Raw genomic sequence first — 12,903 nt, forward strand, 5'->3', positions numbered from 1 at the left:
TATATATATATATATATATATATATATATATATACACACACACACACATTTTCCCAACACATTTCATTCATTTTTTTCTCCCTCTAATGAAGCAGTTATTTCATGTCTGTTGACATCCACATAGCCATGATTAATTAGAAAGAATAGTTTCAAAAATGACTTTTCTGGTATGTCAGCTGGTTTGAGGAAGTTGTGTAGTTTAGTCAGTTTGAGTAAACTTGACTTGTTTTACTGATGGTGTCATTAAAGTTGTTTTGTGTGCATGATGCAGGTGGAGCGTCCCCCGTCCCCCATGTCCGTGACTCCTCAGTCATCCCTTCCACCCGTGCCACCCAGACTAGACTTGCTTCCACACAGACCCCCTAACCCACCTGGTGCCTCCAGTCCAGGAGTCACTGCAAAGGTCAGTAAATCATGACAATTATATAGGAATGAACTTTTCTTTTGATGACAATGAACTATTATTAATTATTAACATGATGTCAGCTTTGGCTAGGTATGCTACATTCATACTCGAGTAACTTCTCCGGTTCGTATTGTTCTGCTCCATACAGTCAGTGCAGGTGTGGAGAAGGAGTTCAGAACATTCACAGACTTTCTCCCATTTTGTTATCTATTCATTTTGCTTAATCAAGGCAGTCGACTTGCAGAGGGACTGATTTATACCAGTGACACTTCTAAATATGGCTCGTACAGATAATAAGCTTTCAGGAAATGGCCCATACTGTGCTTTCGGATGACTATTTTCACAGCTCTGAGTCAACCAATGACTACAGTGTTGTTAAGAGGAAGTGGCCGCATCCTGCTGCTGTGTGGCATAGTTTGACCACACAGCAATGCACAGTTTACACTATTTTCGACATTTGCAGTAAGCCACCCTAACCTGCTCATGGCTGCTACTACTATAAAGTCTGCAAATATGAAAGTAAACGTAACCTTCATTTGAAGGGGCTTTAGCCTGATGTATTGCATTTTACAGAAACGTCTGTTTTATTTTTGTTGGCTCTTAATCTGAATCAAAATATGCAAATTAAGGCTTACTGTGTAATAATTCCACTGTGTACATATTCATCAAGCCATAATTTAAATCTGTTGAATGCTGAAAATGTCTCTGGTTATGAATATTTTATATGTACTTATTATGATTTTTTTTCATATACAAAAATGAAATCACAAGAAATATCAAGAAAATTGCATTTACAATAATACCACGTTGTTTAGCATAGTACTCTTAAGTGTACCTACGACGGCCCAATCCAAGGTATTGATGGGGAAATGGAGCCGCGTTGTCAAGTCTGTTTAATATCTTATGTTGCCCTCCTTGTGTAGTCTTGTATTCGCCAAAACAGCACGCCTGCAATCCCCCTGGTTCATTTTAATGCAAGGCGCCACATGTGGCGTCGGGTTGTTGATTGGGCCACCCAGAAAGTGCTATTGAGTGATACGAGTTATGCAGCCAACATTCCACGACCAATTTACCTTCTGGATGAACAGGTTTAGGCATGCAAAAGTAGTGCTTATCCTTGTTATTAAGACATCTACATATGCTTTGCAATTCTCCATGATCGCTTTTTCATCGTCCAAAATCCTGTGCGAGCAGGTACTCCCTGCGGCAGCGAATATCGATCAAGGTTCACTTTTGAACAACAGTCACGTCATGGCTCCGCTTCCAGCAAGCCAAGGGGCAAGAATGTCTGAGTGTGTTAGCTGCCATGGTGTCTTGCACAGATCGGTCCCCAAAGCCTGTGATAAGCTTGCTTTCATACAACCTGTGGAACCAACATTCGTTTGGATGCAGTTGTTCTTGATAAACCCTATTTATATTTTCATCTGACAACCAGAGGTACCCTTTAAGTGCATTCATCTTATCTATGAATGAGAAAATGAGGGCAGGCGTTGTATTCATCCATTACTGTGTGTTGCCAGTTCATTATGATTTAAAAGCATGGGTTTTTGACGGGTGTATAATGGTACCAGATACACCCTCGTATCGCGGAGGAAAGAGCTCATACTGTTTGTATTATTACATCAAAACAACAAGCAGCCCTCGTGAGGTATTTCTATGTCACTGTCCTCTCCAGGCAGCGTCTCATCACAAAGACAAGCCCCTTCCTCTCCCCCCAGCGCTGAGGGATCTCCCACCTCCACCGCCTCCAGACCGCCCCCACGCATCCGCCTCGTCCTCGGAGGGGCGCTTGCCGAGACGGCCCCTACCCTGCACGCCCGGCGAGGCTCCCAGAGATAAACTGCCTCCAGCACCCCCATTCCGACCGCCCACTGACTGGAACTCCCGGCCTGTTCCCAAAGCCCCGACATCCTCGTCTTCATCCTCAACCAGTCAAGTCTCCGTTCTGGGTGTGGACATGCGTGCGGGTGTCAGGGAGCTCTCCAACCGACACTCCCTCCCTTTGGCGTTGCCCTCTGCTCTAGACACACGCACAGACCCGCAGAAGAACAATAACTCTCTCAGTTTGGACCAACAGCTGGTGAGCACAAACACAAAATACCACACCCACACTTTCGGGCTGTCTTGTAATTTGAAAATATCATGCAGGGTTGACTGATAGATGCACACTTGTGTTGCATTTATGAGTGAAACGAGTGCTTGAGTAATTAGAGTACCTCGATTAAAAAGTAATGCCCTGCCTCGAGTAGCCATTTATGTGAGAAGGCCAACTTCAAAATAAACCTTAGCTTACCAAAGAAGAAATGGACATCAATGGCTTAGTAGGCTTTTAAAGTTGTTCGTGGCAGCGAACAGTGGCGAAGCAAATTTGAAGCTTCATTTTCCCATCTCTAAGCCGTAGCCCTAACCATGTGAACGTTATCGTTTGTTTTAACTCACTGCACTTTATTGTTTTTGTTCGTGTTTCTGAGATTCTTCTATTTCCAATTCAGAACTTTGTCTCAGTGGTTGGACACGATTATAACAACCCCAAAGTCAAACCATCATCTTCTGCCAATGCCATCTACGCACTGGCAAGCAGGTATCTATTCGCATTGTTTTCTTTCAGAATGTAAGTTGATGAAATTAGTGAGGAGCACAGTGAAACGGTAGTTTGCATTTTTGTCTCACGGCAAGACGCTTCTGGGTTAAATTTCATTTGGCAGTCGAAAAATGTTTTGGGTGAATTGATAGTCATAAACGTGAATGGTTGTTGATGTCAGCTGTGTCATTGACAGATTATCATCCATATGACAAATATGGTAAATTGGATAAATGATTGAAAAATGATCATTTGGATTTTGTTATCTCCCAGACCCTCTTCAGCTGTGAGGTCAGCGACAGGCGAGGAGTCCCGTGACAGTGAGGAGGAGTCAGAGTACATGATCCCCTCCTCTCGGCCCATCCTGCCCGCCGTCGCATCGCCACCTATGGGAGAGAGCCCCCCGGTGTCGAGGTCCTCGCAACCTCACTGTGTCCTTGCTATTCAGGCGCAGGCTCAAACCATTGCTTTCAACCCACGGTACATCACGGCAACTTGGTGGTGATGATTCTGAATGCTTTTTTGTGACAACGTTGCTCAGATATGACGGTCTCTTTTCGCAGGCCGACACTAACGGAACTGGAGGACGGCCTTCCAATGTATGAGGCCATGTACAACATCCAGGCTCGATCGCAGGAAGCCAGTGATTCAGGTTCTTATGCTACAAAAATAAACACAAGTAAATCACCTCTATTGTATTCTGATGCATTCTTCCCGTATCCACTTCTCCAGATTATTCAGAACTCCCCCCTCTGCCCATGACCAACGGCCCCAGGGAGCACACAGCAGAGGATAGGGAGGATGAGGATAACGGATATGATTTCCCTCACCCACGATTGCCGATGCCCCCGATCCGACGGACCTTTTCGGAACTGGGAGGGTCCTCCTCATCAACTTCATCCTCCTCGTCGAGCTCATCCTCAGCAGTAGCTTGTAAGCTTTCTTGAGTTTACTCATGTAGTCCTGTCGGGAATGCATTTGACTCATTGTCATCTATGAGTAAGTGAGGTTTTTTTTTTTTTTTTTTGCCTCGAGCACATCAGAGAAAATTCAGTTGTCAATTGCAAAAACTGAAAACCGCAGGCACAGACCACCACAATGAATCCAGCAATTGTTTATGATACACGTTAGTGGTGGCTCACATGGCCTCGAAGTCATCACAAAAATGTGAGGAAATGGCGAGCTAACGATTTGTAGACCGAGCATTTTTAATATTTTATTTTTTCAATTTAACTTTCACTTCTCTTGTTTGTTTTCATTAACTATAATGACCTCGTAGCTTTTGGTAGATGTCTTATTTTTCTTTATCATTTCCCATTTCTGTATAATTGCATCTGTTTATAAATGAAGGCTGGCTGAGTTGTTCTTGGGCTCGACTGCAGTAAAATACCTACTTAGCTTTTAGCTATTCTTGCTTCATCGTAAATTTGCAGTGTGCGCTGTTCAGAAAGAAATGTTCTCATCTAGTTTTTGAATCAGTTTGCAACTGTCCACTTCCGTCACGTTTGATGCCGTTTCCTTGCCTAAAAATCAAATTGTTTTGTCTGAGAGTACTTAGCTTCGCTGTCTATATCTTGTTCCTTCAGGCATGTCAGAGTCCGCGGAAGCCCCAGAGAGACCTCCCAAGCCTCTCCCAAGACGCATCAATTCAGAGCGTCGACCCAGCCCCGTCCCGCCAGTCCCTGGCCCTCCCAGTTGCGGGGCATCTGGAGGAGACGTCAACCCTCAGATTAGCAGCGAAATCGAGCATCTCATGAGTCAGGGATATTCGTACCAGGACATCCAGAAAGCACTGCTGATTGCACAGAACAATATCGAGATGGCCAAGAACATTCTGAGAGAGTTCGTCTCTATTCCCTCCACGGCGCACATTTTCACATAGCGCACTTGGCCATCTCGCCCTGGCTCTGCTTGATCTTTTTTTTTTTTTTAAGGTCGGCACGGCTCGTTGCCTGCAGCGTGACCCTCTCTGGTGCTGTAGACACCCCCGCCCTATTTCGGCCCGTTGTGGAATTTTGAATTTGGCTGGCGCTCGCAGCATCTCTTTCAGCAGCCTTCTCAAACTGCGACAAGAGCATCTTGCCAGGCCCGAGTCGCGAAGTCCAAAACAGGACGCCTTTCGGAAGCCTCGCCAAAAATGTAACCAAGACCTCACGAAGAAAATGTATGTCTATATCAAAGTTTAATATATGGTTAAATGTATATTAAATGTATGTAATATATACAAGTCAGTATGTGAAACGATGTCCCCTTTGAGGGTCGCTCTTGGTTTAAGCGCCAAGTGTGCCTCTTGTCAAAACAGCGATTCGAGCGTTGACTTGAAGATGACTCAGAATGGCACCACTGCGTTTGTGCGAGTGTGTCTGTGTGCGTGCGTATGTGCTTAGTATGCATGTTTGAGTGTGAATAGTTTCTCCAAATCTTTTCCATACCATGACCAAATTTAATTTGTGATTGTTTTTTTCGAATGAAAATGACAGAAGGAAGTTGGAAATTACGCAACAAGTGTTTGAAAACAAACAGTTGTCCAAAATGAAATGCAGGAATATTGAACTTTAGTTAAATACAGTCATACTTAGTGTTTTACTTGCGTACCTCTAAGGGAGCCCAAGATCCCGGTAATTGCAATGATCTTGACAACGGGTGTCAAACTCATGGCCCGACGCCCAGATCTGGCCGGCCACATCATTTCATGTGACCTTCAAAATCAAATCAAGTACGTCAGTTTCCATGATGCTTGCTCAAATCTGGACCGTAATTTGAAATCGTCTTTTGTAATAAATAGCGGTGAGGTATTACAAGCATTTTCTTGTCACCAAACCTGTTACCACAGTAACTTGAACAACAATGTCATATCTATTATTCTTGTCGACTGATTTCAATCCTAGTTATCCAGTAATTTGTTGGTCGTGTACTATTATGTAATAGTATGAGGAGGTGATAAAACATTTACTGCTTTAAGGTTTCACAGTCCGAATGGCCCTCTATGGGAATCTGTAACTACAATGTGAACCGTGACAAAAAAAAAGAGTTGGACACCCCTGATCTAGAATTAGCTCATTGCGGTTACCAGGATCTTTTTGAATGGTGCAAATTAGTTTCTTTCAAACGTTCACAGGTATGACTCAATTCAAAATGTAAAATGAAAATTAAGTTCTCTGTGTGTCTTAACTCCGAAGTCTTTGGCCACTTTCTTCTGCCATTTCAACCTTAAACATACACATTAACGAAATATTCTATAAATATGCATCAACGTGGAATTCCGGCTGTCTAGACAAATGCCACAGAGCTCTTATTTTTTTGAACAACATGGCTTTGGTACTAAAATTTATCATGTTGTTGATTCCAGCTAATGTTGCGGAGGACGTGACGCAAGGGATGGCGCTACACCGGGGCTAGAACGGCCTTTTGCCCCGTCAGAAATCTGTGTAGCCCCCAGTTAAGACCCGCCAAGAATTTTATTTGGTGTTCTAAAATAGATATTTATAAATTCTAAATCAGCTGTCTATTTATCGGTCTAGCCGCCCTTGAGCCCAGAGAGAGAAAAACTCCTGGCGCTGTTCCTGACTTGCGTGTGCGCGCCTGAAATGAATGTGGATGTTTTAAAGTTGACCACCGCGCAGTACCAGACGAGCTCTTGTTCTGCGATCCGAGGCGGCTGACTTTTTTTGTTTTTTACATCATCGTCTGGCTGGTTCAGGTTCCGGTCTCCAGCTCAGTGCGGTGTTATGATTACAAAGAAAAATATTGTCATTGGTTTCTTTTTGGTAATATATTATTGTAATGTGATCTTAAATATTGTTGTAATTAATTCAGAAGTGCTTCACTGCTGCTAATATTACAATAGTGTTCAACAAATTAAGCCTTAAATGTAGATTTTTAATATTCTTTCATCTGTAATCGTCCTTTAAAGTGACAGTATCGCCATTTTTCTGCAGTTGCTAATGTAGCAAACTTGAACGTACAAGCAGCTTGAGAGCTGTCCACTCTGCAGTGTTCAAACTCTCTCTTTCTCTCTCTCTCTCTCTCTCTCTTTCTCTCTCTCTCTTTCTCTTTTGGGGGGGGTCGTTTCCATCAGGTCATTATCGCAACAGTTAGCAAAATGCAACACGGAATTGGGCTTTAAGCTCCAGGGTTACACCCCATAGCAAGGGAAGAGCTGAGGATGTAACAGGTAGTAGGCTTGCGACTTTGTTGAACGTCAGCAGCAGTAGGGCCTATTCACAAAACTAACTCAGGAAAAACGTTTTTAGACTCGGCTGAGTCGGAATCAATGAAGTTTCGTTGCCTTTTTTGGGGGGGAGGGGGGGGGAGTTCCTTTCCGTTATTCTGACTGGCACAGTATTTTTCAAGGTCACCAGACCTCTGTAGACAGCAGCTTCCAGGTACTCTGAATGAACACCCACATCGAGCTTTGAGTTACATTGATGCAACACTCAAAGTTCTATATATATATGAAGAATGTGTCTCTGATGCTGGTACAATTCTGAATAAGCTTGTTCTGCTTTAAGCTGTCCAGTCGATCCTCATTTCTGATTTTGTGTTCCTAGTTGCCTTGACCAACTTCTCGAATGCGTGTGAGTAATGACTTAATGGGGTCTTCATTAGTGTGTCATTGTGAAATAATTTACTCACACGGTAACAGCCAAATTGTGCTTTGATACTGTCACTCTAAAGGCGCTTGCAGTCATACAAAAGACAAGAATGCTGTTTGCTGTCATTTTTACATTCCTGTATTAAGTTGCTGCCCCCGCCCTACAGACATTGTTTTGTGTATTGCTCTGAATAATTCTCAAAAGCAGTGCCATTTGTGTTGAGATCAAGATTAACTGAGACCTTTTGTTGTGGGGGGGGGAAGGGGGGGTCTTTGTGCACGCCGGCCTCTCTGCATGTCGGAGTGAATGTCGGCGCGTGTGTGTGTGTGTGTGTGTGTGTGTGTGTGTGTGTGTGTGTGTGTGTGTGTGTGTGTGTGCGCGTGTGTGTGAGAGAAAAAAGAGAAGAAGTCAGGCAGGCCTGTTTGTAGCCTGGGGTGGGTGAGTGCAGGTGTCTATGCAATGTGCATGCAGGTGTGTGTGTGCGCGTGCGTGCGCGCGCCCAGCTTTGTTTTGTGTCGACATCTGTACGGACGTAGCTACAGTATGTAGGGCGCGAAGGGTATTGTGTGTAGGTGTTTGCGTGTAGTCGTGTGTGTGCAAGTAACTGTAGGTAGGTGCCTGTGTGTTCAGGTGTGTGTGTGTGTGTGAGAGTGAGACTTCATCCAAGAGCACCTGCTGTTTACCTTTCTTCTTAGCCCTCCAAAAAAGAAGGAAAGCACACCCCGGATGGCTGTTTTCTCTGCGCATGTAAGAGCAATGTCGTGAGTGCTTTATTGGGGATGGGGCCACAAGAGGGAGCTGTGGTTCCACATATTCTCCTCAACAGTCATTAAAAAAAAAAACTGCATTAAGTTTACCCTTGTTTTTACCTCCGATCAATTTGGAAGATTGCACAGTGCTGTCAATAAAATTGAACGCAGGAGACATTTTCTGATTGTATTGTTTAGTTTATCTACTGAATTTATATTTTTTTCTGCTCTAGGTATTTCTTGTCTAATGTCAATATGCTTAATTAGATGACTGTGTTGACAAAAAAGTATTATGATACCTGAATTCCATCCATCCATTTTTGTCGCATTTGCTTTCATTAAGGTCAAAGGCTGGAATTTAGACAAACATTTACAGCGCTAGTTAGCTCTCGCCTTCCAAACTGCATACACCATCCTTACAGTTCACGAATAACCTGTAACCCCGCCTGCTCTGTGGATTGTCATGGAAAGCTCAAACAGTAATAGAAAATAATTTAAAACAATGATCACTCTTTTCTGAATTTTTTTTTTTTTAATTCAATAGAATTTTTAAAAAATGACTTCAAAAGGCATCCCTTTACATTTAATGTGTCAAGGGGATTTAAAGGGCAAACATAACATTCGGGAACACAATTTTAGGTCTGACAGCTTTTTTTTTTTCTTTTTACTTTTTGGGTGCGGAAACCAAAACTGATGTCAGTTTTTCTGTCGCACATCAAGTTTCTGAGCTGTAGGATCCCCCATTTTAAATAAATAAACAGATGTGGGTGTATGTAAATAAAACACTAAGAAGGGGAAGAGTTACTAGCTTTGAAAACGAACAAAAAAAACAGCATAAAATAGAATTTACAGCGGTATGTTCTGATTACAAGGTTTAAATAGCCAGCACTAATCCTCTTAATTCTGACTATGCCTGCTCTGTTTTCAGATATTGATTGCACTAACCACCTCTCACCGCACTCTCTCAATTGTGACTACACAAACAATGTGAGCCGTAGTTGTAGAGAAGTCCGATCATAATAAGTTGGTGAGTCTTAGTACAGCTCATCAGTGGCATTTGGCTTATCTGGTGAAATGTGAAGAAAAATCTTGACGTGCTAGAATAAAAACTGACAGCAATTTTAGAATCAGCATGACAATTTTAGTTTGAATCGACATAAAAATGTAGTGAAAAAGATTTAATTTTTTTTTCAAAATTGTTTCCCAACTAATTGAAAAAAAACTGGTGACACAAAATAACTTTCATCAACAGGACTGCACAAGTAGTAATCGTCATCGATTTCACGGATGATGTCAAAATGCCACAAGGCACAAAACATCTGAACAAATCAAAATCACAGCAAGTCATTATTGATGCAATATTTTCACAAATCAATGCATAAATGCCGATTGTGTTGCACACATGTTTATTTTGGAACAAATCATTCAGCTCTTGTCTTAATTTTTTTTTTTTTTTTTAATGTGGACAGAATGAGTTGTTTATCCTGCTCAGTAGTGCAATCACATTGTCTCACTCACACAATGAATGGATTGGAATCAATCGCGCCTTGAGTGCACTACTTGGCTGCCAACTAGTTTGCGATCTAAAGAAGTGCAAATTAATATCGGCTGTGGGTAGTAGTTACAGTACAACCAACAAAATCAACTCACTCAACATGAATTTTCCCTATTGGCAACCAAGGAAATGTCGTGAAAGAGCCATCCATATATATATATATATATATTTTTTTTTTTTTTGTTTTTGTTTTTTTTTAATTCCCTGTTTGAAGATACAGGGTAAGACCCGAACTGAATAGAAGGCTTCACGTGTAAACCTCGGGGAAGAATCTGTATCACTTTGGCTTATCCAACAAAAAATATTCATTTAACACACGTTTACTATTTAATACACTGTTCCTCACAGAGAGGACGACTTAATGCAGTCACCATGTAAGCCTTCATTTTCACGTCGCAAAAATAAAGTTTCACATTAGAGAAACAAAAGAGGACTGCATGACGACCACAAAGAAATCTGTAATCTCTTTGGCATAATATTTTACTATTTGTAAAGCTTGAACACACACACGTGCAATACTCATTATGTGAAGGAACAAAAACTAAAGCAAGATGTTAATCCTATGCTGTGAAATCTACAATAATTTATAATAGTTTTCCAAAAATATATCATTTACAGTGGAACTGTGAAATGTTAGCGACAGAGATTCAAAGATGCTGATTTAAATGACCAAGTTTTGATTGAAGCGCGAAAAAGGCAACAATATGTTTGAATTGTCTCGAAGGAAAGTTGTGACGTGTACGCAAAGATTTTCAGTGTACGGACTTTTGCAGAACGGATGTCTCTGCTCTTCATAAAATCGAGTGTGAATACACTTTAAATAAGCAAATATATACACGGATGGCATAGTATGTACACTGGAGGAAGAACTTCTTCACGTGGCTCTACAGTGATTGTTCGGCAATTTAAAAAAATAGTCCCTGCTCAACGGTGATTCAGCAACATACAAAACTGACAGCCTAACAGCCTCATTCAAACATTGTTGCCCTCCAACAAACATGTGTAGGGAAGTAATCAAGCCCAGTGTGATATTTTGGCGGTCTCAGACAGCTTTTGATTGACAGGAAAAAGAGGCTGCGGTGGAAGCCAATCAATGGGTCTCGGAGTGTTGTCGGGTCACAGCAGTGGCTTCCTCCTCACTGTTGGTTACTCCACAGGAGAAACACACGAGCAAAGATGAAAAAGATGGAGAGGAATGGTGAGTCAATGGAGAACAGGAAGTCTTTGGTGAGGGTTTAGTGGGGCGGATGTCTACCTGGGGACTGCGGAGTAGCTTCTCTCCGTTGACGCCGAGGAGGACCGCGTCCTCTGTGTTGTCGCTCTTCATTTCAACCACAATGTTGTCTTTGCTGGATTTCTCTTTGGTGCTACATTACACAAAATGTTGCACAAAAAGTCACTCAAGAACCCAAAATGCTTTTTCTTTCTTTTTTTAATGAGGCAAAATAGCACTCTATAATATTGTACAAGGACAGTTGGAACATCGGTCACTAGTCACACTTGCAATTGCTCCAGTCATCTTTCATCCGTGCACACGCTTAGTTTACTCCGCAGGGGTCAAACTCCGGTCCTTGAGGGCCGCTATCCTGCATGTTGTTGATGTTTCCGTCCTCCAACGCGCCTAATTCAAATGATCAGCTCATCAGCAAGCTCTGCAGAAGCCTGACAATGATCCTGATCATTTCAATCAGATGTGTTGGAAGAGGAAGACATCTAAAATGTTGAGATAGTGGCACAGTGGGTGCGCATAAAAACATATGGTGTCTAGAAAAGTTAGGACCTCTTTCAACATTTTGTGCATCATGACTAAATGCTGCAATCCTATTTCATTGTGCTGCCCATTCTGGCGTGCCCGCCTTGGCCACCAGGAGGCAGTATTATACACTCATGCTGACAGAAACAAAGGTAACTTCTACTACTCCTCCAAGTGACTCTGTAAGAATGCTGTAACATTTGTCATTTTTCACAGAGGCTAAAGAATATATACCTGTGAATATTGTTATATTATCTTTCTACATGTGTTACCCCACCGTTTGTGTTTAACTATTCGTTTCCTCGATACAACTGCAACTATCAAAGCTTGCCATCAACATGTCTATGGCATTTTGCATTGTCTGTTGGCATTAAGCTAAGTGCATTTTCCTAAGGCAAAAAAAAAAAATGAATGTTGTTTTAAATATGCACTGTGTAATCTTAAAATAGATAAGCAGAAATACAAAAAAAACCCCAACAAAAACAGAGGTTCACCCTGGAGAAGAAATCAAAAACCGTGTTGACTAATCTTAATGTGCACTTACAGGTCCTGCTTGCCGGAGCGGCCGCAGATCTTTCCTTTCTTGTAGAGGAAGTACAGCACGCTTCCCAAGATAGCCAGCAGCAGGATGCAGATGATGATGACTGCAATGATTACGCCATTGCTCTCTGGTGGAAAAAATGCACAAGAACAAGGTCAGCAATGATGGAAAATTAGGTGGGCGTGGGGTCAGGTGCAAGGTGAGATGAGGTCGACTGTGCAGCATGCCGCGGCGTGGAGGGACGTTGTGTCTGAAAAGACCTTTTCACAATGACGTCACACCTACTTCCGGGTGGCAAAAGCTGATTGCACCGCGATTTGACCAACCAAGACCGGGTCACAAGTTTGAATGATGATTTTAGTTGCTGTGTCAGTCGAAAAGATGTTACGCGAGGTACTGTAACTTGCTTGGAAGGCAGAGGTGGCTGCAATTCACATTTCAACAGGTCAGTTGAGAACAAAATCTATATATACAACCCTTCGCAAAAATTATGGAATCACTAGTCTTAGAGGATGTTCATTCAGTTGTTGGGGGCGGGGGGGTCTCACAGACAAAACTAAAGTCATTTCAAATGGCAGCTCTCTGGCTTTATGAAACATGAAAAAAAATGGTAGTAACAGTTAAGTTTTTAGATCAAGCAGAATGAAAAAAAATTATGGAATCACCCTGTAAATTTCCATTCCCAAAACCGAGCCCTGCATCAGATTAGATCTGCCAATTGGT

The 12,903-nt window shown here is 42.2% G+C and overlaps 2 protein-coding genes across 13 annotated transcripts in view; one reads left to right on the plus strand and one right to left on the minus strand.

The window, feature by feature from the left end:
* The window catches only part of cbl (Cbl proto-oncogene, E3 ubiquitin protein ligase), a 33,831-nt gene extending 25,317 nt beyond the window's left edge, over positions 1-8,514 (plus strand). Inside the window, exons 11-18 of one of the 3 annotated variants that reach the window (XR_002170827.1) lie at positions 272-403; positions 2,082-2,486; positions 2,899-2,987; positions 3,261-3,467; positions 3,551-3,639; positions 3,720-3,920; positions 4,574-8,167; positions 8,213-8,514. Coding sequence is in view for 2 of the 3 variants with exons in the window: in XM_019892730.1 (XP_019748289.1) it covers positions 272-403; positions 2,082-2,486; positions 2,899-2,987; positions 3,261-3,467; positions 3,551-3,639; positions 3,720-3,920; positions 4,574-4,869 (1,419 nt within the window). In the remaining variant the exon portion in view is untranslated. Of the gene's footprint in view, positions 1-271; positions 404-2,081; positions 2,487-2,898; positions 2,988-3,260; positions 3,468-3,550; positions 3,640-3,719; positions 3,921-4,573; positions 8,168-8,212 lie in introns of those variants that run through there. The other 2 variants (XM_019892731.1, XM_019892730.1) reach the window with 2 other exon arrangements.
* Positions 8,515-10,085: 1,571 nt separating this feature from the next.
* Positions 10,086-12,903, minus strand: part of mcamb (melanoma cell adhesion molecule b) — a 32,804-nt gene continuing 29,986 nt past the window's right edge. For 9 of the 10 annotated variants that reach the window (XM_019892742.1, XM_019892741.1, XM_019892739.1 and 6 more), the window contains 3 exons: positions 12,184-12,307; positions 11,142-11,253; positions 10,086-11,035 (listed from right to left, as the gene is read on the minus strand). In XM_019892742.1, the coding sequence (XP_019748301.1) occupies positions 11,033-11,035; positions 11,142-11,253; positions 12,184-12,307 (239 nt within the window). In that variant the 3' untranslated portion in view covers positions 10,086-11,032. The remainder of the gene's footprint in view (positions 11,036-11,141; positions 11,254-12,183; positions 12,308-12,903) is intronic. The other variant, XM_019892733.1, reaches the window with a different exon arrangement.

The sequence above is a fragment of the Hippocampus comes genome, unplaced genomic scaffold (assembly GCF_001891065.2).
Source record: "Hippocampus comes isolate QL1 unplaced genomic scaffold, H_comes_QL1_v1.1 scaffold72, whole genome shotgun sequence".
Classification (NCBI taxonomy): domain Eukaryota; kingdom Metazoa; phylum Chordata; class Actinopteri; order Syngnathiformes; family Syngnathidae; genus Hippocampus; species Hippocampus comes.